The sequence below is a fragment of the Leucoraja erinacea genome, chromosome 27 (assembly GCF_028641065.1).
Source record: "Leucoraja erinacea ecotype New England chromosome 27, Leri_hhj_1, whole genome shotgun sequence".
In the NCBI taxonomy this organism is placed as follows: Eukaryota; Metazoa; Chordata; class Chondrichthyes; order Rajiformes; family Rajidae; genus Leucoraja; species Leucoraja erinaceus.
This window is the reverse complement of record NC_073403.1, coordinates 24,674,311-24,699,823: the sequence shown is the minus strand read 5'-3', so window position 1 is coordinate 24,699,823 and position 25,513 is coordinate 24,674,311. Positions and strand designations below refer to the sequence as shown.

General features: G+C 42.7%; 1 protein-coding gene across 6 annotated transcripts in view; it reads left to right on the top strand.

Moving 5' to 3' along the window:
• The first annotated feature begins 212 nt into the window (after positions 1 to 212).
• The window catches only part of atxn7l3a (ataxin 7 like 3a), a 39,148-nt gene continuing 13,847 nt past the window's right edge, over positions 213 to 25,513 (top strand). Inside the window, exons 1-9 of one of the 6 annotated variants that reach the window (XM_055657305.1) lie at positions 213 to 549; positions 2,393 to 2,504; positions 6,433 to 6,565; positions 12,092 to 12,263; positions 17,313 to 17,410; positions 17,645 to 17,667; positions 17,783 to 17,828; positions 19,151 to 19,177; positions 20,593 to 20,624. In XM_055657305.1, the coding sequence (XP_055513280.1) occupies positions 2,454 to 2,504; positions 6,433 to 6,565; positions 12,092 to 12,263; positions 17,313 to 17,410; positions 17,645 to 17,667; positions 17,783 to 17,828; positions 19,151 to 19,177; positions 20,593 to 20,624 (582 nt within the window). In that variant the 5' untranslated portion in view covers positions 213 to 549; positions 2,393 to 2,453. Of the gene's footprint in view, positions 550 to 636; positions 2,505 to 4,358; positions 4,558 to 6,432; positions 6,566 to 12,091; positions 12,264 to 17,312; positions 17,411 to 17,644; positions 17,668 to 17,782; positions 17,829 to 19,150; positions 19,178 to 20,592; positions 20,625 to 25,513 lie in introns of those variants that run through there. The other 5 variants (XM_055657303.1, XM_055657301.1, XM_055657307.1 and 2 more) reach the window with 5 other exon arrangements.

Below are 25,513 nucleotides of genomic sequence, written 5' to 3'. Positions count from 1 at the left end.
GCGGGGCCCTGCAGACCCAGGCACCGCCCACCCCCTCCCCCCATTGGCTGCCTGGGCTGCCGGTCAGGCGGGTGGCGGGATGACGCAGCTTCCGCTGGCGGGTGAGGCTGCCTGTGGCACGCGGCCTGGGCAGAGCGAGCGCGAGCGGACGCCCGGCGGGAGGGAGGAGGAGGAGGAGGCGGGAGGGCAGCGGCCCGGCGGCGGAGCAGAGGGCGGGCGGGCGGGCGAGCAGGCGGGCAGCTCGCCATCGCCACAACGCCTCCAGCCCTGTCACGGCCCCGTCACCGCCACCACCACCACCGCCGCCCGACTCACTGCAAAATGGCAGCCCGGGTTTAAAGTGCGATTGCGCCCAGACAGAGAAGGAGCGGATCGGAAGCGACTGTGTGTGTGTGTGTGTGTGTTTTTGGGGAGGAAGGAGCGAGATGCAGGAGGGCCGTGGGGTCGGGGGCGCTGCCGAGCTCTAGACGCCATGGACCCCTGGCTGCAGAGTTGCACCGTTCACGACTGATTGGTGCGGAAGCAGTGGCGCTAGAGAGGCATCTGCAGGTACAGCCTGGGCAAACTGGGGGGTCGGTCCGCAGGGACAGCGCTGGGGGGTGGGCGGGGAGTCTGCATCTTGTACATGGGGGAGAGCGGAGAGATCCACTCCGGGAGTGTGGGATGTAATCTGAGAATGAGGTATGCGGTCTGGTAGAGGGTCCACTCTGGGAGAGGGATGTACATCTTCAAGATAGCGGAGTGAGGGGATATGGGGAGAAGGCAGGAACGGGGTACTGATTGGGGATGATCAGACATGATCACATTGAATAGCAGTGCTGGCTCGAAGGGCCGAATGGTCCTGCACCTATTGTCTATTGTAATCGGAGTGAGAGTGATGTAATCTGAGTGTGAAGGATGAAATTTGAGAGAGGGGTGTAATTTGAGAGTGAAGGATGTAATCTGAGAGTGAGGGATGTAATCTGAGAGTGGGATGCAGTCTGATATAAAGAACCACTCTGGGAGAGGGATGTAATCTGAGAGTGAGGGATGCAATCTGAGAATGAAGAATCCAATCTGATAAGGGATACAATCTGAGGGATGAAATCTAGGAGAGGGTTGCCGTCTACAATGAGCACTTAGGGACGGTTTACCATGGGGGTAGATGTTCAGGATAGCCTAAGAAGGGAGCCTGAGAAAGAAGATGAAGGATCTCTTGGGCGAGCCTGCATTTGCAACTACAAAAATGAAAGGAGGTAGGATTTCTCAAATCCATCTTGAGGGGGAAGTGATGTGAGAAAAGAGGGTTGGAGTTGATCATGCAGATACAGTTTTGAAGAGATCGGGGGTGATAACCCAAGATAGGAATCTGCAGATGTAGCCAATGAGAGAGAACATCAGTTCAGGGTGGTTGAAAACATCTTCTGTTCAGTGAAATAACATTCCTGACTTTGAATACAACCCTCTCATACTGGATCTTTTCAACAGGGATGATACGATATCTGATCAGGAAGAGAGAAAAACAAATGTTTACACCTGATTGTGTTACACATAATTCTGGCCCAACGATTGTAGTGGTTCCCATTTATGACCAACCTGGATGTTCCCGTTCACATGAGTCCAGGGTACTTTAGTGGAAAAGGCCATGGCTTTTAGGAGAGCTGGATCGTCTAAAATCACACACATATCACACTTCTGATAAACTTCCATATCTTCCATATCCAGAAACAAATGCAGATATGCTGGAAGAACTCAAGCAGTCAAGCAGCATCTGTGGAAAAAGAAACCAGGCAATGTTTCGGGTCAGCAACCATTAGAAATGGTTTTAAATGTTTTCTTCTGTGTCCAGATTCATAGGATTGAAAATTAATTAAAATGGAGAATCTTAGAATCTCTGAGTTTAATCCTACAGTTCCCATTAGTAAAAGTTTATAACAGAGCGTTGACAAGATTCTTTTACAAAATTAGATTACTTATATTGGAATATGTGAGTCAAATATATAGTAATGTATGGGTAATGGAAGAACATTCCTGTACATCATTACGCTTTATGTAATTTTATGACTTTTACAGGAAGTCTACCGGAATCACATTTCTAGACATTCCAGATTGGTCCACTTATGATTTATTTTTCTATTTCAGTGCTGATCCATTTTATATACAACTGTAGTTCAATATGTAATTGTAAATAGTAAAGTAGGAGTTTTAAGTCAGCTGGTAGAATTAATAGTTATTAAGAAGACTATGAACTTATTATCTTTGCTACTTGTCCAGTTGTGAACCCTGCTGAGTTCAACATTTTTTTAATCAGTCCCCACCTTTGATCCTGATTTAGTTTCTCTGGGTATCCCTGGTTAAGAATAGGTTTTAATTTTCAGTGTGTTTTGTAAACTAATGGATTGTTTTCTCTCAGTATTCTCAGTGACCAACTCGTTACTATGTAGAAAGAAAATAGCACACAGTATTGTTTGCCAATGAGAATGGAAGAAATGCCGTTATCTGGCCCGGAGAACAGCAAATCCGAGGTAAGTTGCAAAAGACCAGGCAGGTTGTCTAGTTTGGTGCGCATTGTATGCTTGCCTGGTTTCAGTGGTGCATGGATGTAATTTCATCAATGATGATGTCTGTGTGCAATATGAGGAAAACATTTGGTGTGTGTGTTTGTCCCATGTGCGTTTGTTTAGAAGATATGCATGAGTGGTCAGTGAGAGAGTATGTACAATCTGTGTGCATATTATATGTTAAAAAATTACTTGAAAATAAATTAACATTGGCAACTTACTTTGCGCTACTTTAAGTCAAAACCATGGGTTTCCATCAGCTGCAGTAGAAATTAATCTGGCGGTTTATTTGTTGCCATCTGTGTTTTATACATGTTGTGGGGTTTGGATGAGTTTCAACCTCCTTCAATTGTAAACTGCTCCCAGTTTCTTTGTGTTGTTAACGACCTCTTTGATATCCCTTTATTTTATTGCAGCTTTTTGAACACACTTCCAACCATCTCTCCTTCCCTTGTGTCTATCTTTCCTCAGCGTGAGTCTATCTGTCACTCTTAATGTTTACATATGACCACGGTTCTCTGTGCTTGCCGTGCACTCATGAATGAATTTCCTTCACCTGGTCATTCCAAAGAATTTATATAAAGCACTGATTTCATGTCTGAGGAGGCAAGGGGGAGTTGGACAGGCAGATGTGGCTGAACTTACTGGGAAGCTGAGCTCACCAGGGCACCATTTTTATAGGTTCCACAGACACCTATAAATATGGTGTTAATGGTGATGATGGTTCACAACACTGAAATAACCATTTGCTCCATGTACAGGATTAATTTTAATGTTAGGATATCATTATATTCTGATGACTGACATTGGACATTTTTGTTCACAATCATCCTTGTGATAATCCTGCTTTTGGACGTTCCACTGTGTTTCTTAATCCTAACTGTTGACCTCGTTTCTTCATATGGGAGGCCTTTGACGGTGCAATTTTCCCTGTTGCATTTCACCTCTGACCCTTGTTATCAACGAAAAAGGCTTGCAAAGATCATTGGACACCTATGGAACGGAATAGAAGTAACCACAAAGTCTATTTGCCTCGTTTAAGGACCATATTTGCCATACCTGCAGCTTTGATGTTCTGAGGTATCTGTTTGGGTATGGTCAACGACATCAAAATACGCAGTGACTTTTTAACCAGGAATATTCTATTTGAAATCTGTATTCTGTATTTGAAAACTCAAAATAAAAAGGAGCTTCAGGTCAGGCAAAAAATTTGCAGTGCGTTGATTTCACTCTCTGCAATTAATTAATTAATTAATTAATTGGGGGTTGCCCTCAACTGGCCAACCATCTTTATTGAATGTCCCGCTGCGGTGTTCTTGCTGCAGATATCTGCTGTTCTCTGTAACCGAGTGTACAGACTCTTGATCTCCACGAACGAATATACTCTTCAATGATGAAGGAAATTTTCAAAACGAGCTTATCACTGAAGTGATCCCCTGGCGGGTCAACAATGGGACAGTGCCTTCTTTTTCTACATTTTAGAGCTTTCTGGGGTCAGAGGAAAGAAAACTTTTGAGCAAATCTTCAAGATTTCTTTTTGGCCACGAGCGAAGATGTTCGTCCAGAATACCAGCTTACCCTCAAAAATGGAAAATGAATAAAGTGGCTCTGGATTGACTGGTGAGTACACTGACTGATTCCATCTTTTACCTTTAGTCAGTGTTTCCATAGTGTGTGCCAAACACTGGGTGTATGACACTCTCTGGGAACTGAATCTGCCTAGGTGGACCACCCGCACTGACTAAACTTAGAATAATTTTGCTCAGCTTCTCGGCATGATCTAGCTTAGCCTAAATTTCTGTTCTCTTAACCTGATAGAACAGATGACGAGCAAAGTCGTTTCATGAGAAAATCGTTTAGTACGAACTCTGCAGCCATGCCCAAGCTGAAGCGAGTTTCTTCGGAGAAGAAGCAGAAATACTGGCGGCAGCTGAAACGGGACCAGAGGCAGCTGAACAGAGAGCACAGTGACCAGGCCATGGAGTTTGATGCTACCCCTGAAAGTTCCGCAGAGCAGGCCAGTACCCCCAAACCCTCTTCTGTTCTCTATCATTGCCTTTCATTGCTCTACCATGCTTGCGTGTCCCAGCGTTGAATGCTTTTGATGTTTATCACGCGTTTCTTTATGTTGAGACTGCACTTATGGTTCACGGAATGAATAAAGGTTCTGTCTTCAACGCTGGATTTCCGTGTATTTCTTTGATCCATCTTTTGCAATTTTATTTTTGAAACAGTAATTCATGCAAAACTATCCATGGCTTTTCACTGAGCTTGAAGGCTGGGCTTCTTAACACAGCATTGTGTCCATTGAAGCTCACTGTCTTAAGGGTGGGGGGGGGGGGGCTGAATGTTTAGTATGAGATAAGTAGTAATGTCTTTATCCAGAGGGGTATGAACCTTTGGATTTTTTAATCTGGATGCCTCTGGATGATCGGTCATTGAATGTATTCAGAATATTTAGGGGAAGCACAATGGCATGACTGATCACAGCCGCAGAAACCCAGGTTCCGTTCTGACTTTGGGTGCCCGTGTGGAGTTTGCATGTTCTCCCTGTGACTGCATGGGTTTCCTCCAGGTGCTCCGGTTTCTTCCCACATCCCAAAGATGTGTACGTTTGTCAGTTGATTTATCCTCTGTATATTGCCCATAAGTGTGTAGAGAGTGGAGGCGAAAGTGGGGTGACATAGAATTAGAGTGAATGGGTGTGGGCCGAAGGGCCTGAAGCATGCTGTGTCTTTAAATCAAGACTAATGGACCCTTGAGCACCTGGGGAATTAAGTGATTATAAGGTTGTTAAAGGAGAGTGTGGTTGATGAAAAAGTTAATTCATGGCCTTATTAAACGATGGAGCAGGATTAAGGGGCCACGTGATCTCCACCTATTCCTGTTTCACATGGCTCCCAACTTACAGGTAGCATGGGGACAAACACCCCTGTGAGCTTGAAGCTTCTACGCTCCTGTACAGACATTACCTATTGGCACCGTGCACTGTTCCTGTGTGTGTTCTGATGGGGTCTCTAAGTTGTGCTGCTGGATATTGAGAAAGAAACCACAGCTAAATTCATCAAAAGTTGCTCTGCTGTTTGTTTCCCACGGGTGCGGTCTCATTGTCAGAATGGGTGACAAGCTGGGCAAGGAATGTCAGACAGGTTTAAAAGCATGAGTGAATCATAGTGATGCCATTGTGCATGGCTTTGAATGGGCATGGACAGAATGATCGTGGTCTATCGGAATTATTTAAATAGAAGGCTAATGTTGGCAGCATGTTTTCAGCCTTTCAGTGTTGCAAGTGCCTGGAATGTCGTCCTTAAGTCACCCTGATTTTTTTTTTTTTTTATTTCAGCAGAAATATTGTATATCTGTATCACCTGTCTGCCATTTCCTTTCAGTTCACTGCATGTACATAATGTTTTCTTGATTTATGTGTACATCCAACGTGGTTTGCTGCTCTTTTCTGCAGAAAAGCCACTGGAATATGATGCAACTTGATGCAGGGTCCATTAATAGCAGGTTGTGCGACGCACAAACCCATTTAGTGTGGGATTAGAGGTTTCGCTCAAAGCATTCAAATATGTCCAGAAGTCCCAGGATTCTGGTGTGGTGTGCTGCAACAACAGAAAACAAGCGTTCCACTGCTTCACGCTAAGGCTACTTTCCATGGGAGAGAGCAAAATGATTCCCAGTAATTTCCTGATTTAAATATTTTAGTTAAAATTGCTAATCATGTTGCAATCCTTAATAATAACATTCAAAACTCCATTCCTTAGTAAGAAAGCATTTATGAAGTATGACTGATAGGTTTCCATTGGCTTGTCTGAAGACTGTCAGTTAACCTCCTTTAACAATGGATTTTATTGTGAATCTCTGTTTACCGGTGAGCTTTGTGTTTCAGGCTTTAGCTCATGAGATCTATTCTGATCTGGTAGACGATGCGTGTCTGGGGCTCTGTTTTGAGGTGCACCGAGCTGTGAAGTGTGGTTATTTCTTTTTGGATGAGACGGACCCTGACAGCATGAAGGATTTTGGTAGGTGTGCTTAATATGACTGCATGGATGCTTACCTTTATGGGTGTAATCAATGATGTGCATTTCATCAACATGTTCCTTTGGCAATAGCTAGGAGCATCAGTTGGTTTATGGAATAAAACTGTTGTAAATGGGGAATTGAGGCTTGCAGTCCAGGAAAGTCCCAGGGTCAGATTTTATCAGCTGAGTTTGTTGATCTCAGTTATAATGGCAGGAAGGGCTTGTGATTATCCACAAATGGCTCCCAAAACCTAAATGGAGTTTGACATTAGTGAAACTAACAAACAAAGAGAGTCTGATCACATGATAACAGGCCATGGAAATAAGAGTTACGATGACTTCATTTTTCAGGAGAGGGAGGAAACAATCGTTGGGCACATTCATTTGGACTGTTTCAGGGATTTATTGAGCTAAGGGAAAAACAAAAAGTGCTGGAGAAACTCAGACAGCATCTGTAGAGAGAGAGGACAATGACATTTCAGGTCGGTACCTTTCTTCTCGGTCTAAAGTAGGCCTGACCTGAAATGTTTACCATTTTCCTTCCACAGATGCTGCCTGGCCTGCTGAGTTCCTTCAGCTCTTTTTTTTGCTCAAGATTGCAGTTCTTTTGTCCCCATTTATTTGGCTAAGATTGCTTAGAGTGGTAAAGGAGGAGTATGATTTGCTTGTCTTTATCAGTCAGGTCATTGAGTACAAGAGTCAGGTGTCATGTTGCAGATTTATATGACTTTGGTTATAATGTTGTGTGCAGTTCTGGTCACCCCATTACAAGAAAGATGTGGAGGCTTTGGCGAGGGTCAGACGAGGTTTACCTCAATGCTACCTGGCTTGGGTAAACTTAATTTTACTTTGGAATGTCTTAGTTGAGGAAAGATAGAAGCATATAAAATTATGGGAGTCCTAGATAGGATGGACGGTCAGGACATTTTTCTCAGGATGGGAATATCAAAACTCGCAGGCATAGGTTTAAGGTGAGTAGGAAACGTTTAAAGGAGATGTGCGGGGCAGGTTTTTTTACACTGAGAGTTGTGGGTACACTGTTGTCAGCAGATACAATAGTGACATTTAAGAGGCTTTCAGATGGCACATTAATATGCAGCAAATGGAGGAATATGTATCATACACGGGCAGAGGGGATTAGTTTAACCTGGTGTCATGTTTGGTGTGGCGTGGACCCAAGTGCCAATCCGGTGCTATGTTCGTGTGCAGTATGTTTGGGAGACAATCATGTGACGTATTAATTGAGCAATCAATGCTGATTTAGGTTTCGGATGATAAATCTGGCATACAGTACATGCCCGGAGATTTAATTTTTGAAATGATTTTGTTCTCTTAAGTCAGGGGTCTGCAACCTTGTTGTGCATAGGGGCCGGGTCCCAGGCCTGTGAACGGTTGGAGGGCCACATCTATCGCCATAGTTAATAAACTTTGACATGTTTATATATTTTAAGAAATATGTCTACTGAACATAGGAATTAGTTTGAGACACTGGTATTGAAACAACCCTCAAGATCAACTGCGTTTATTGTCACAACCAGTGAAATTTGAGTTATCATATTTCCCTGCCACGAAAATGCGCCCCCATTTTGAGTTGCTAAATTTTGAAAAAAAGGCTGGCGGGACAAGTAGAAAGGACGATGTGAAACTCCTTCAAGGAGGCAATGAGGACCGGGGAGCCTCCATCTTCGCCTGTCCCACAATGTGTTGTGCGGCTCAGGTCTGAGGAACGGGAACTTCCTGGCTCAGGGAGATCACATAACGGGGAGAGAGAGGGAGCCCGTGACGGAGCAGCCAGCCTTCCGTCCAGTAGCTACCCGCCAACCACCACCTGCACTAGTTGTGCCTGTGCTGAAGGATACCGTGACTGGCTGACGGGCGGGCCGGCAGAAGGCGCTGATGTGGTGGTCGGTCCCGTCAGCCGCTCACAGCTGCCCGAGCTACTGAGTGTTTGAATGAGTTGCCGGCATGATCCCTGACCCCCCTCCTTCTTAACACACCTGCCCTTCCTGCAACATTACCCCGGGCAACCCAGCCAAGTTTGCTACTTTGTGCAGCCCAGGCCCTGCTGACCCGGGCCAGACTCCCCACACGCTGTGGAGAGGAACTCTCGCCCCCCCCAAGCAGCGCTGTCCTTTTACAGCCGCTTTCCACTTCCCGCAGTTCCAGCATCGAAGGCATGGCATAGTCGCTATGAGAGTAGCATTGCTCGGCCAACTTCACTCCACTTAAACCCAATTTAAGATTAACATCTTCGTTCGCTGGCTCTGCCATTGCGGCCGTCAGCACAGGCCTCCTTGCGTCACCACACCTTGGCGCCACATCCTACGGCTCGGGAGGTACCAGAGATGATGGAAGTCTGACATCGTAGTTTACAGCCCAATGCTATGAACATGGATTTTCAAATTTCAGAAAACCCACATGGCCTTTGTTCATTACCTACTCCCAAGTTTTCCCCTTTGTTCACTGCTTCCATCCCTCAACCACCTGATTCCATCTGCACATCATTCCACCCTCCTCGCCCGGTTCCAGCTTTCAACTACTAGCTCTTGTCCTGCCCCACCCATGCACTTTTATATGGGTTCATCTTTCTCCTTCCCACCTGCCCCTCAAGTTATGATGCATAATCGCAACCAGAATATTGACACATCCCGTTTTTCCCAGATGCTACTTGACCCACTGACACCTTCCAGCCATTTATCTTTTCCACCAGATTCCAGCATTTGCAATCTCGCATTTCTCTGATTTCCAATAGCTAGGTGTATAGTTTATTGTATTGATATGGTATTTATAGATTTTGTTCAATGGAGGAACAGATCGATTAGGTTTATGTTTGTTATTGTCACGTGTTATCTGAGGTACCCTTAACCGCTTTGTTTTGCATGCTATATCGGCTGACAAATCGGGTACGCAATACATAAATACAATCGTCAAACTTAAGTATAATATGTAGAGCAAAGGGGAAGGTACAGACTGCAGAATACAGTCCTCAGCATTGTCGTGCATCAGTTCCATAGACCACAATGGGATCGAGGTGAATCGGACAGAACCCTAGCTAATGGAATGACAGTGCAGAATCCTGATAAGTGGGGAAGAAGCTGTTCTTGACGAGCCAAATCTATGATAATTACTCTCGTTGAAATGCATATTTATAATCTTTCGGATTGTTAGCAGAAAAAAAAATCCCCTAGTGTGGCGAGGGATAAACATATGTATATCATGACCTTGATCAATTTTCCTTTTAATTCATGAGTGTGCAACACAAGCTGTGGACTGTCCATACAATATATTGGCCATGTGCCATTTTCTTTAAGTAGCATTTTCACATTGTCAGGGAAATAGATTATCAACACAAAACGATTCGAATTGTGAAACCTAAAACTCATTTATAATGAAAATGTTGTTGAAATTCCTATTGGGTGCTGACATATGAAATTTTAATTTCTGAATTACCATGGATGCTATCTCAGTTGGAAATACATAACTTGCATCTATCGAACCATGAAAGCAATCTGGTGTTTGCAGACAAGAAGGGGGAGATTTGGGTGGGATTTTTCAGGTTTCTTCCTAGAGCCAAGAATATATTCAGGTCAAGAACGTTTCATCATTGCAGTATAAACCTTGACAAATTTTGAATTTCCTGAAAGCCAGAAAAAACTTTGCATAAAATGAGGAAGCTTGTCCATATGCTTGGACCAATTCCAATATTTATTAATTTTCACACAAAAACACCATGTTTTCCTCTTACACTCATTGAGATTGAAAGCGGATTTTATTGTGTAAATATTCTTTGCTTTAGAACAGAGCATCATAGGTCAAGTGATAGGAGCAGAGTTAGGCCATTTGGCCTATCAAGTCTACTCAACTATTCAATCTTGGATGATCCATATCTCCCTCCTAACCCCTCCAATCTCATCTACTATAACCCAAACAGTCTTTCCAGGTGAAGCACTTGCACCTCCTCCAACCTCATCTACTGTATCCGCTGTTCCAGGTGTCAACTCTCTCCATTGGCGATCGTTTTGCTGAACACCTCCGCTCAGTCCGTCTTAACCTACCTGATCTCCCGGTGGCTCAGCACTTCAACTCCCCTTCCATTCCCAATCTGATTTTTCTGTCCTGACCTCCTCCATTGTCCAGAGTGAGGCCCAGCGCAAATTGAAGGAACAACACCTCATATTTTGTTTGGGTAGTTTACACCCCAGCGGTATGAACATTGACTTCTCTAACTTCAGATAGCCCTTGCTTTCTCTCTCCATTCCCTTCCCAATTCTCCCACTAGTCTTACTGTGTCCGCCCACATTATATCTTTGTCCCACCCCCTCCCCTGACATCAGCCTGAAGAAGGGTCTCGACCCGAAACGTGGCCCATTCCTTCTCTCCAGAGATGCTGCCACATCCACTGTCTCCCTCTCAACCCCATTCTCCTGCCTTCTCCCCATAAACCCTGACACCCGTACTAATCAAGAATTTATCTCTGCCGTAAAAAATATCCATTGACTTGGCCTCCACAGTCTTCTGTGGCAACGAATCACACAGATTCACCACCTCTGACAAAATAAATTCCTCCTCAACACCTTCCTAAAGGAACACCCTTTAATTCTGATGCTATGACCTCTAATGCTAGACTTCCACTAGTGGAAACATCCTGTCCACATCCACTCTATCCAAGCCTTTCACTATTCGGTAAGTTTCACTGAGGTCCCCCTCATCCTTCTGATCTCCAGCAAGTACCGGAAACTAAAACAGGCCTCACTCCCCACCAACATCCTCAGGACTTTCTACAGGGGTACGGTGGAGTCTGTACTCACGTACTGCATAAATACGTGGTACTGCACCTCCAACTGCTCGGACAGGAAGGCTCTGCAGAGGGTAGTGAGGGGAGCAGAGAGGATCATTGGCGTCTCCCTACCCTCGGTACAAGAACTGTTCCAGAGCCGCTGTCTGAAAAAAAGCTCAGAGAATTGCTAAGGACAAACTGCACCCCCTCCACATACACCTGGATCTCCTGCCATCAGGCAAGAGATATCGAAGCATCAAAGCCCGGACTACAAGACTGCTGAACAGCTTCCTACCACAGGCTGTGAGGCTGCTAAACAGTCACTCTGTACTCACAGTCACTTGATTCTGCGGCTGGCACGGACACTTTAATAACTGGCACTGGCCACTCAAATCAGCTGCCCCGGACATTTTTATGATTGGTTTATTGTATTTTAATATTGTGTTTTACCTGCTTTTAACTATTTATACTGTTCCATCAGGGACTGGATTGTTTTTAGTGTTATTATGTGTGAAATGTTTTAAATTTCATGTGCGATGCTCCGCTATTCACTGGGAAACGTCTTTTCATTTTGCACTGTACAACTGTTGCTTGCAAGATGACAATAAAGGTTGATTGATTGATTGAGTACCGGCCCAGTGCTGTCAACCCAGTACCCAGGGCTCATCATGTGATGTAATGCGTAGGTAAAAGATGAAGTGCAAAATTTCATGGTAAACTCATCAATACATTTTGCTCATGTGTTTCAGAAATTGTGGACCAGCCAGGTGTGGACATTTTTGGTCAAGTCTACAATCAGTGGAAGAACAAGGAGTGTGAATGTCCAAACTGCAGTCGTAGTATCGCCGCCTCCCGCTTTGCTCCTCATCTGGAAAAGTGTTTGGGAATGGGTCGCAACAGCAGTCGGATTGCAAACAGAAGGTCAGCTAACTCCATCAACCAATTTCCTCTCAGCATGGGTGAACTAATTAAATTGCAGAAGATTGCTTGATATAGAATGTAAAAGCAGCAGGATTATGCTTGCACTCCATGTTAAATTAAAACCGCATGCTTCATGCAAACTGTTCTGGTCACCACAGTATGCAATCATTGCAATAAGCGAGTTCGGTATTCCGAAAACGCAAGGGATCATGGGATTTGTCAACGGTCATCCACCATAAACAAAAAAACAACGAAGTGCTGTCTGAAGAAACTGTATAGATTCTTATCTTTATTCATAATTTATGTGTAAAATATATATTTAATCTGAGGAACAGGGATGCTATGTGGTCACATTATAGGAAAATTAATGTATTCCAGACTGGAACACACGATGATAGTTTCTCAGTCGAATTTCACTAATCTGCTCATTTCAAGGCAATGGAACTCTTCAGCCTCATCTATGAATGTGGATGAGCAATGAAAGTCTCGATTCCAGAGAGACTCCCCCCCCCCCCCCCCCCCCCCCAAAGGAACAGGTAGCGGGAGAGCAGGGTGTAACGGAGAGAGAGAGAGAGAGGGGGCAGATGCGAGTGGGAGACAGGGGAGTGCGCGCACACAGACCCGCGCCTCATCTGCAGCCGGGATCGAACCCGGGTCCCCGACGTCGCAAGCACTGCCGAACCGCCACTGGACCCCCCCCCCCCCCCCCCCCCCCCCCCAGGCCCAGGCCCACAGCCAGCGCAGAGAAGAAGCGCTAATCCCAGCTCAACTCCGCCCTGCCAACCGACAACCCCGGACCGACAACACCAGCGGTCCCAGGCCCACAGCCAGAGTGGAGAAGAAGCGCCAACCCCAGCTCAACTCCACCTGACCCACCAAGCCACCCTGTGTGCATCCCTGTCAATGACCGGCATCAGCCCCCACCGTCAGTACCGAGGGGGCCAACCGACAGCCACTGGACAAGGAGAGAGGCGCAGCTGGAGGTCCCTGGCCCGCTGGGGTATGGCCCCGCCGGGAGCTGGAGCCAGTGCTTCCTCCACGTGCCAGCTGCAAGCCCGGCCCAACACCTCCGGCCGCACCAGGACAGGGACAGGACACCCAGGAGAAAATGTGGACGGCCAGCAGCAACTCAACATTACTCCAGCATTTTGTGTCTACCTTTGATTTAAACCAGCATCTGCAGTTCTTTCCTACACATAGAATGAGTGTGACTGGGTGGCATGGACTTGGTGGGACGAAGGACTGTTCCCAATACTCAAATCCTCTCGCTATGAAGGCCAACATGCCATTAGCTTTCTTCATTACCAGCTGTATCTGCATGCTTACTTTCAGTGACTGATGTACAAGACACCGAGGTCTCGTTACACCTCCCCTTTTCGTAATCTGACACCATTCAGATCACAATCTGCCTTCTTGTTCTTGCAACCAAAGTGGATAACCTCACATTTATCCACATTATACTGCATCTGCCCACTCACCCAACCTATCCAAGTCACCCTGCAGCCTCATTGCATCCTCCTCGCAGCTCACACTGCCACCCAGCTTTGCGTCTTCCGCAAACTTGGAGATGTTACATTTAATTCCTTCATCTAAATCGTTAATATATATTGTAAATAACTGGGGCCCAGCACTGAGCCTTGCGACACCCCACTAGTCACTGCCTGCCATTCTGAAAAGGACCTGTTAATTCCTACTCTGCTTCCTGTCTGCCAACCAGTTCTCTATCAATACCTCTGTCAATACCCTATCTCCAATACCATGTGTACTTATTTTGCACACTAATCTCTTGTGTGGGACCTTGTCAAAGGCTTTTGGAAAGTTCAGATACACCACATCCACTGGCTCTCTCTTATCCATTCTACTTGTTACATTCTCCAAAAATTCCAAAAGATTAGTCAAGCATGATTTCCCCATCGTAAGTCATGTTGACTTTGACCGATCCTGTCACAGCTTTCCAAATACGCTGCTATTACATCTTTCATAATCGACTCGAGCATCTTCCCCACTACCAATGTCGGGCTAACTCGTCTATAATTCCCTGTTTTCTCTCTCCTTCCTTTCTCAAAATGTGGGGTTACTTTAGTCCACGGGAACTGATCCAGAGTCTATTGAACATTGGAAAATGATCACTGTTGCATCTGGAATTCAGACCATCAGGCCTAGGGGTTTGAGTACAAAATGACAGTATGGGAAAGAGAGCAAGGAGCATAAAAGTGGTCCGTGGAAGCTTTTGTAAGTAGAAAGAAAAAGCTGGAGGTTAGTGAAGTCCAGTGTAAGTCCTTTACAATCAGAAGCAGGTGAATTTATAAAGGAAGCAAATAAATATTTAAGCAGTTGAACAAATACTTATATCTTCACAGAAGATAACACAAATATCTTCCTTGAACTGTTAGAGAACTAAGATTTTAATGAACATTATTAATTGAAGTATTAATATGTAAGATAAAAAGGGTTGGAGAAATGTATTTATTATTATAATTTTATTTTTTTTATCATTTATTTCGAACGGAATAAAAGAATAAAAAGCAAGTGTGAAACCGCATACAAAAAAAACCCAAGAATATTTATAAAGCGTCATAAACAATATCTATAAATAAATTAAATCGATTGTGTCCGGAAAGGAGCAGGAAGAAGCCAAAGCATATTAATTCCCACCCCTTATTCAACTGCTTCTAATTATCTTATACAAATTTAGCAGCTATATGTACACCAGCAGCTATATGTACACCAAATTATTTACATGTATACACTAATCAAATGTTTACAAAGCCATACAAAAAAAGAAAAGAAAAAAGAATCTCATATACTATACAGTATCTCGTAGTCATATATACAACCCATCACCCTATAATCACCCTTCCCAATACAATCAGTATAACAAATATCACAATCACCTATCCTCATCCCATTATCCTTTTAAAAATAAAAGTACATCTTTTTAAACTGAATTATGTTTGTGCTAAGTTTTATCTCCTGTTCCAGACCATTCCACAAATTCACCCCACAGATTGCCACGCACATACTTTTAATAGTTGTTCTGACATTGAGTTTTTTAAAATTATGTTCCCCTCTCAAATTATACCCACCCTGTCTTTCCATAAACAGTTTTTGTATATTTCTTGGAAGTAAATTATTTCTTGCTTTGTACATGATTTGCGCAGTCTTAAATTTAACCAGATCGGTGAACTTCAGTGTATGTGACTTTAAAAATTAATAAATTGGTATGTTCAAGATATCCAACGTTATTGATAATTCTTATTGCATTGTAAACCAATATCCATTTAACCTAATATTCTGCATCACAGAGTACTAATATAAATGGCTGTCGAAACAGTAGATAGATCCTCCCACAGGCCAATACCCACAGCATCAGTGCTGAAGTCTTTCCATATTCTATGTATTATTGAGCAGGAATGAGAGAGAAATTCATTGAAATACAAAATTCCAACAAGGCTAGATGCAATGTTTTCCTTGGATGATGTGCTGTCAGCAGGGTCATAATCTCAGGATACAGGGTTAGATATTTGGGACTGAGTTCTAGAGAAGTTTATTCACTGAGGGTAGGAAGCCTGTGGAATTATTTATCACTGAAGGCAAAAAAAAAGACCAAGTTGTTTACAGATAGAATAGAGGAGAGAGAAGTAGCAGAGAGAAGGGCAGCACGGTGGCATAGCAGTTGAGCTACTGCTTTACAGCGCCAGAGACTCGGGTTTGATCCGGACTATGGGTGCTTGTATGTTTTCTCTGAGATCTTCGGTTTCCTCTCACACTTCACATCTGCTATGTCTTGCATTGTGTCATTGTTGGTTGTTTAGCAATGATTGCCATGTTTCGGTACTGCAGGAAATACTTTGAATTGTTCTTTTTCCAAATTTAACACACCATTGCTTGTAATGAAATCTTACCAATGATGATGGAACAATAACAGTCAACAATATTGACCTGGATCTTGTGATCGCGAATGCTCCATGAAAATGAAGGAATTTTTATTTCTGGAAACAGATCTCCATATCATTTGCCAGGGTTAAAGGGGTCAAGGAAAGAGCGTTCACGTCGCGGCCCTGTTTTCACCAATCTTTCCACCACCACGCACAAGAAGCGCAAGACAGACTCGATTGTATGCAGATGCCGAGAAGTGTGTTCAGCTCTGGCTGAACAACTTCTAATCTTGTGTGTGGACTCGATAACAAGAAGAAGCCATGGTTAAATAATGTCTAGAAATCAGCAACTAGATAAGCATCAAAGTATATCAAAGCTAATTATCAGCTAATGGAGAGGAAAATACATAAGTTTTAGCTAATATTTTAACAAAATGCAAACATAGATTCATCCTGTGGATTGGATTAAGGCAGAAACTAAAATATCTCCAAATAATAACTTTAGAAATATATTTTGAAATAGTCAATGGGAAATACACATACACAAATTAATTTTGGTTTAGAATAATCAAAATTGCTGATAAATGATTATGGTTCAGTATACCAATAAAATCTAATTTATCCTCGTGCACCTAAATAATGCATCAGTTATATTTTACAATAAGTTTTTTACATTTATCGACTTCCCCAGATCGTGATGGAAGCAATTCTGAAGTAGCTGGTTGAGGAATGTTAAAAAAATTACTGATGATAAACTTGTTATTTTAGGTTAAAGTACCTATCTATGGAAATCGCAGAGTGGTTGTCAGTTTCACATTGTGGTGATGGTTTCACTCCGGCCCACCGAGTCTGCGCTGACCAGCGATCCCCGCACATTAACGCTACACACACTAGGGACAATTTGCAATTGTACCAAGCCAATTAACCTATAAACCTGTATGTCTTTGGAGTGTAGGAGGAAATCGGAGCTCCCAGAAAAACAAATACAGGTCACAGGAAGAACATACAAACTCCGTACAGACAAGCACCCGTAGTCAGGATCGAACTGTCTCTGGCGCTGCAAGGCTGCAACTCTACTGCTGTGCCATCCTACCGCCCAAATGCATATACCATGCCAAGGAACTCAATATAATAGTGGCCATGTTGATGTGTGCTTTGTTTTGTATTATAGAATAGCCAGTAGCAACAACCTCAGCAAATCTGAGAGTGACCAAGAGGACAATGATGACATCAATGATAATGACTGGTCATATGGATCTGAGAAAAAAGGTGATCTTCATCACTATCCTTGGTTAAAACACACCTGATAACACATGCAGTTTCTGCAATTGTTCTGATCAGCATGTTTAATTTTATGCCCTGTTCACACTCTAGTTGTACATGCATGTGGCTAATGTGGATATTTAATTGACAAAATATAATTCAGTTCCTTTAAAAACACTGCATTTGGAGATTTTTTCTGTGAGAACTAACTTTCTTTTTTTTTAATCCTATTTCATCCAGCAAAGAAGAGAAAGTCTGATAAGGTATGTGCCTGCCTAGAGTTAATGTATTTCAAATGAGAGCATTCTCCTGTTTGTTCTCCTGATGGCATGAACCACCAATGCTGCAGCTGTTTAAAGAGCTGCTTCTGTCTTTCAGAATCCTAATTCGCCACGGAGATCCAAATCTCTAAAACATAAAAATGGTGAGCTTGTTTTTTGATTAATGTTTGTAATGTTTACAATTGAACATATGGTTCTATTATTTACCACCTCTTTCTCGGGGCTCCTTCGCATCTTCAGCAGAGCAACTTTCAAGAGTGTGTAGGAAGGAACCTCAGGTGCTGGTTTACACCGAGATAGACTCAAAATGCTGGAGTAACTCAGCGGGCCAGACAGCATTTCTGGATAGAAGGAATGGGTGACGTTTCAGGTTGAGACCCTTCTTCAGACTGAGATCTCAGGGGAGAAGGAGTTACAGAGATAAGGAAGTGTAAGAGATCATAAGAGATGAAGGACAAGGAAAATGTAGAATAGACCATTGTTAGCTAGGAGAAGGTGACAACAAAGCAAACAGAGATACAATGTGATCAGAGGGACAGTCAGAGTGGTCAGAGAACTGGAAAGGGGGAAGGATGGAGAGAGAGAGGGAAAGCAAGGGTAACTTGAAGTGAGAGAATTTAATATTCATACTACTGGGGTGTAAACTGCCCAAGCAAAATATGAGGTCTTCCTCCAATTTGCAAATGATGCATTTTCAATAGTGCATTCTACATTTTCCTTGCCCTTCATCTCTTTTGATTTCTTACATTTCCTTATCTTTGTAACTCCCTCCCCCCTGGCGCTCAGTCTGAAGAAGGATCTCGGCCGGAAACGTCACCCATTCCTTCTATCCAGGGATGCTGCCTGTCCTGAGTTACTCCAGCATTTTGTGTCTAACTTTCAAGAGTGTTTTATGGTCTTTTGTGAGAAGCAGAACAATGTTATTCTTGCTTGTAATTTGTACTTAAGTAAGGTAGAAACTAAAATATTATCATCTACAAATAATAATTGTAGAAATATATTTTGAAATAGTCGAGGGAAATTCACATACACAAACTTATTTTTTGTTTAGAATAATCAAGATTGCTGATAAATGATTATGGATAAATATACCATTAAAATGTATTCTCGTGCACCAAAATAATGCATGAATTCCTAAATTATACCTGGAATGGACAGGTTTAGAACGGCCCTGGTCTGCGCCCTGATCCCTGATGTGCATTGACGCATAATGACAGTAGTGAATTATGAAAGGCGGCATTAGGCACAAATCAACCCGTACATAGGTTATGGGTTACTTTTGTTTATCATTTAAATAATGAATCACGTAAATTAGGGCCGGTAAGGCAATATCCACGTACAACAAAATACATTAGAAACTTAATAGATTCCAACAATGTTTCAGAAACGTAGAAATTAAACAAATCTAGGTATCAGTAGCAATAATATGCAAACCGTTCACCAAGATATTCTGTCCTTTCTTCAGATTTAGTTGATGAATACCCATTTGCAGGTGAGCTCTTGGCTGAAACTCCAAGTAAATAAACCATAAAGCCATCAGATTAACAGATGACACATGCAATAGCAATGAAGTTTGTTGATTAGAGAAAACCTTGCTTCAAGTACAACCAAATAACTTAATTTTATCAATTCTTGATTATAGACTTGAGGTAAGATTTTTTTTTTCTCCATTGATACCAATTTAATACCGTACAAATCAGCCAGCAGACAAAGCTCTTATCAACAAATTCTTTGATTAACTTGTCAAAGCAGATATTACCAGTGCCATGCAACAAACCTAGCCACACTGGAGCCAACTAATATCTTGAGTTTCAAAGCAACTTGTGGGAGGTGCTGAAATAGAATGCTCTGGAAAAACTCAGCAGGTCAGGCGTCATCTGTGGTGAAAGAAACAGAGTTGATATATCAAGCTAGTGAAGCTCCATCAGAAAGGGAGACTGTTTTGGGAGACAGGGTTGATTGGCGGTAATGAATTCTGATTGGGAGGACAACCTGTAAAATGCTAACAAAATTATGAGAATGGAGGAGGAAGCCATTAAATTTCTAGTACTGCAATTGCTAAGATTGTTTAATTAATATATACATTTCTTTTGTTTTACCTAAATGTTAAATATTTGAAAAATGTGGCTACTTTTGTCACTTCAGTTTTAAAGAATGTAAGATAGCTGTGTTTTAATTCTTTGTCACTGATGAAATTCTGTTCCATGCACAGTTAGTCCAATTTGAAAAGCACATATTTCACCTATAAATTTCAGAAATTATTCAGTAGCGTTGGATAAATGTCAGTATTTAAGGAGTTGAATGCAGACTATACAAACAATCAATCAATTTTGGCTTTATGACACAATTGTACCATTGCTGAAAGGTAGCATGTAGCTCGGTATCATATTCCAATGAATTTACCTAATGAATTATCAAGTTATACTCATGACAAATCACTATTCCCTAAAAGTGTTTTTAAAATTCATTATATTAGTTTCAGTGTGGCAAATGCTCATTAGTTTGATCTCAGTAGGGTGGCAGGAATGTTGAATTGCCGGCTTGATGTAAAAATTTGGCCTTGTTTCCTTTTCTTGATTGCTGGTTTTTGATTGAGTTTTGTGGATGTGCCTGTGTATGGATGTGAATGATGGCAAGATCCAGCTCTGTCACTGTTGTATAAGCTTTTAACACTCACTCCATAGGTTCATACATAATACCCAGCCATGTGGAAAATGCACTGACCAACTGCTGACTTGTGAAAATTGAGAGGATGTGGCAAAATATGAGAGACCATTTTGTTATTAAATATTTTGTGAAATCAAAGAATATTTTCCAATCTGAATGAAGCATCCCTTCTTTATCATGATAGAATCTTGATGTGCATGAAACTAATTTGATCAAATTATCTTTGATGTATTTTTGCAGGGGAGCTCAGTGGAAATTCTGATCCATATAAGGTAATAAAGAACACTTTAGTATTGCTTATACATAATGCGAGTAGTTTGATCTAAGTATGTGCAGGAGCAGAAATGTTCCATGAGCTGATTGGCTTATCAATATAAACTGCTGCTAAATATAATGAATGCTCCATTGTAGCCCTAATGATGCAAAAACAGCTTGGAGGGCACTTGGATAGAAGTTTATGCTCGAATGTTTATATTTGACAAGGCTGCACTTTCTGATGTTATTGGTAGTTGTATTTCAGGAGATTCTGTTTGCCAATGACCAATGATATTACCATGAGGGGTTGAGTTTAAAAAAAATTCAGTAACAGGGGTACAAAATTATTGCTGTATAATTGTAGTGGACCTGTATTGGTTAAATGTGGAATGAGAGAGAACAAAGCAGAACAGCACCAGCTGCTTTAAAAACTAAAATGTCATTGTGGCAAAATTGAAAAAGTTACGCAAGATAAAATGCAAAAGCAGCATGCATGGACAGAGCTAAACAACCCAAATGGTGTTGTCAAGAGAGCCATGAGTCAAGAGGGTTTAATTATGATATGTACCAATAATGGAGCCATGAAATTCCTTCTTACTTACTTCCTTTTGACTCTTGACAATTCAACTCGCTTTATGAGACCACAGCAAAGGTTATTGACCAGGCATCTTCCCAGTGGTAGAACTGAATACTTGAGTCCAGAAAGATTTAAGTTCCACGTTTGACGCCTTCTCTCTTTTAAGAGTCAGAGGCCAGAGATTCCAGCAAATCAGTAGGGATATTACGTTTTCAGGGAAGCTATGGAAATATCCTCAAATTACTTCCACCATCCACCTGGTAATCTCTTACTCAGTCAGAGCTTTTGGGAGTATATATCAGGTCCAGCTAATGAGTCCTGCTGATCAGAGATGACTGGGTATTGAAGAATGGCATAAAAACAGCTGATGAAAAATTGAGGTCAATGGGAACCCAGAAGAAAATAATCTTCAGCCAAAGTCATATCATGTGATTGTGGTTTTTTGAGATCGATTATCTCAGGCCCATAATATCACTGGAGGAGTTATCTGTACATTGTGCATAGAGCCAATCCATCTTCATTTGTTTCATCAGTCAACTTACAATAACCTAAAGAGTGTTTAACTGTCATATGACCAGGATCAGAACAATGAAGTTCTTATTTGTTGCAGCTTTACAGCCACAGGCAACAACACAACAAATAAATATAAAATAAATTATCAGTTGTACTCGATAAACCAGACCATAATTGTGCAACCCAAAGTACATAATGCAACCATAATAGTATACATTTCATTGTAGTTCTGTGCTGAGATTGGGTTGTAATTGGTGGTTCAAGAGCCTGATGGTTGAGGAGAAGTAGCTATTCTTAAACTCAGAGGCAACTGTTCTCAGACTCCTCTACTACCTTCCCAACGGTAGCAGCGAGATGAGACCGTGGCCAGGGTGGTGTGGACCCATGATGATATTAGCTGTCTTCTTGAGGCAGCACTTCTTGTAGATCCCTTTGATCATGGGTAGGTCAGTGAGCATGAAGGACCAGACAATGTCCGCCACTTTCTGTGATCTTTTTTGTTCTTGGCCATTTGAATTACTGAACCAGGCCGTGTTGCAACCAGTAAATATTAATTGAAGGCACACACAATTTGCACAATGCTTAAGTCCATTTGTAACTCTTTGGAAAATAAAGCTGGGAAAGTGAGTTATCTAATTCTGTATCTACTAACACTTTTTACATTGCTATTGCTTAAGCCAGATCAATAGCATCCAAGAAAACTATGAACAGGCGTTACCGTCTTTCCCGACAATGAAGACCTATTTTTTACCCAAAAATAAGGCACGAAAATTTACCTGCGTCTTGGAGGCCAAAGGTTAGGTTGTTAGCCAAGAAAGATAGACTTGGCTATCCTTCAGTACAGCAACATCAAGAACGATGTTGCTGTACTGAGGGATAGCCAATTCTATCCCTCATTGCTGGCAGCTGATGGGAAGCGGCTGTAAAAGAACAGCACCGCTGCGGGGGGGAGAGTTCCTTTCAGAGCGTGTGGGGAGTCTGACACGGGTCAGCACGGGCAGGAGTGTTGAGAAGGATGGGGGTCGGGGATCATGCCAGCAACACACTCACCGATGCCACGGCGCTCCGGGCGCAGAGCCACCGCATTGTGGCTGGGGAGGGAAGTAACTCGGGTGGCTGCGAGCGGCCGCTGGGACTGAACAGCGGAACAGGCTGCCACCTCAGAGCACCTTCTGCTGGCCCGCTCACCTCTGGCAGTGCTTTCCATCTGAACACCTCTCTCCTGCTGCTCGCTGGCCTCGCTCATGTCAGCCGCTTCCCGCAAATCCTTAAATTCCGACTGCCACCGGGAGCAGGACATGGCCTCACTTGCTGCGTTGGGTGACACTGCATGGCATTCACTGCCCAGTCCGTGTCTTTCATTGTAAATTTGCATGGGTGGGATGCGTTGGAGGTGTGTGGCGGTTGTCGGTCAAGTGAGAATAACAGAGAGAATAAGAATGCTGCTGCCTTGTCATCAGACGCGCACAAAAGCTGTTGGTATTAGTTTTGAAATTCGCGTTATCCGTATTTTTGACCCGGCTCGGAGACCAGACAGTGAGGGGACCAGCTCAAGGGCAAAGAGCGGAGCGGGTCAGCGGGCGATGGAGTTTACTCCTGTGTCAGCGCGAGTAACCTCAATTGGCCCCTTGACCAATTGGTATTGTCATTCAATAAGATCACAACTGATTCAACTTGTCCCGTTGTGCTCTCGTTTTTCCCACCATCTCTCCACCTGCAGTCACCCTCCACCCATCAATCATCCAAAATGGAGGAGATTTGGAAGCCTTGGGCAAATTGAGTTGTTACTCACTCCATTCGTATTATTTATGTATTTATTTGTGTATTTATTTTTTGAGCGTGGGAAATTCTATGTCCTGCCAGCCTTTTTTCAAAATGTAGCAACTCAAAATGGGGGTGTGTCTTTGACGCAGGTGCGTCTTTCATTGCCGGGAAATACGGTAATTACTTATCTTTCCAGTGTCTATCCAGTGTTATTATAACAGGTTTCAATGAAAATGACAAATTAGCAATGCAGGCTTTACATTAGTGGAAATGACCCTGATGATGCTGGCAGTTTTGCTATATATTATCTGCAGCCTGGAAGAAAATCAATGTCAAGAGTAGCCATGTTGAAAGAGAGCCTTTTAATGATTCAGAATACCATTGAGCCTTTAATACTATCTAGATGGTTAAAATATATTTTCCTTCTTTTTTTTTCTCTTACTCAAGAAAGCTACTCAGTTGGGCCAAATTCACACTCCTATTAGATGCATCACAGACACGTGGCGAAAGTTATATTTATCTTTCAAACCATTGCAAAGATAAAATACAAGCATTCATAGGTTGCACGGTATATTTACAGTAAGAACTGAGATGCCCCATGTTGTCTGAATCCCAAATTCAATATGCCTCCTCTCTATATTTCCTAGATTTTCACACTGTTCCAGAGTTTAATGAGGAATTAAATCCTGATTCCAGGATCTACTTTTTTTTTTCATCTCATCAATGTACTCCCAAGTCTCACGTATTGGCCCTTCTTTGTATTGAATGAGTTAACTGCTCCTAACAGTTCAGACACATACTGCACTTTATCACTTAGGTGTTTCTCTCTTAACCAATAAATTATTTTCTCTCTTATTACCATGAGTCTGCTCTTCAGCCAGCTCCTGGGGCTCTTGAAAATGACTTAAATATGACCCGTCATTTCTTATCTCATTACAGCCAGATCACTACAGGTCACTAATCAACATCACTGTTAAGACCTTGTGCTCTTGGTAATATGAGCTAACTTCTCATTCACAGCTGTTGAAGCTGACAGTTGTGTATTTTCTCTTGCCTCTTGTATTTTCTCTTGCCTCACGAAAGTAAGTATGCAGGTACTGCAGGCAGTGAAGAAAACTAATGGCATGTTGGCCTTCATAACAAGAGGAGTTTAATATAGGAGCAAAGAGGTCCTTCTGCAGTTGTACAGGGCCCTAATGAGACCACACCAGGAATATTGTGTGCAGTTTTGGTCTCCAAATTTGAGGAAGGACATTCTTGCTATTGAGGGAGTGCAGTGTAGGTTCACACAGTTAATTCCCGGGATGGCGGGACTGTCATATGTTGATAGAATGGAGCGGCTGGGCTTGTATACTCTGGAATGTAGAAGGATGAGAGGGAATCATATTGAAACATAAAATATTATTAAGGGATTGGACACGCTAGAGGCAGGAAACATGTTCCATGATGCTGAGGGAGTCCAGAACCAGGGGCCACAGTTTAAGAATAAAGGGTAGGTCATTTAGAACGGAGATGAGTAAAAGCTTTTTTACCCACAGAGTTGTGAATCTATGGAATTCTCTGCCTCAAAAGGCAGTGGAGGCCAATTCTCTGGATGCTTTTAAGAGAGAGTTAGATAGAGCTCTTAAAGATAGCGGAGTCAGGGGATATGGTGAGAAGACAGGAAAGGGGTACTAAATGTGGATGATCAGCCATAATCACTGTGAATGGCAGTGCTGGCTCGAAGGGCCGAATGGCCTACTCCTGCACCTATTGTCTTATAACTTATTTAGCCTATGGACAGGTAGGGAGTTGGTATGCTCCTCCTAAGGGATGTGGGAAATCAGGGAAACTTCCAGTGTTCCTGAGGACTACACCTGTGGAATGTGCATCCAGCTGAGGCTACTGAAAGACAGCATGAGCGAACAGAAACTGCAGCAGAACAACTTTGATCATCTGGGGATTGGTAGCGTCATAGATAGTAGTTGTAGGAGAATCCTGTTCAGGAGAAAGGAGAAAGCAACAATGGCCAGGTCTGTGCCACCACGTCTGGCTCTTAGGCTAGGCTGGGTG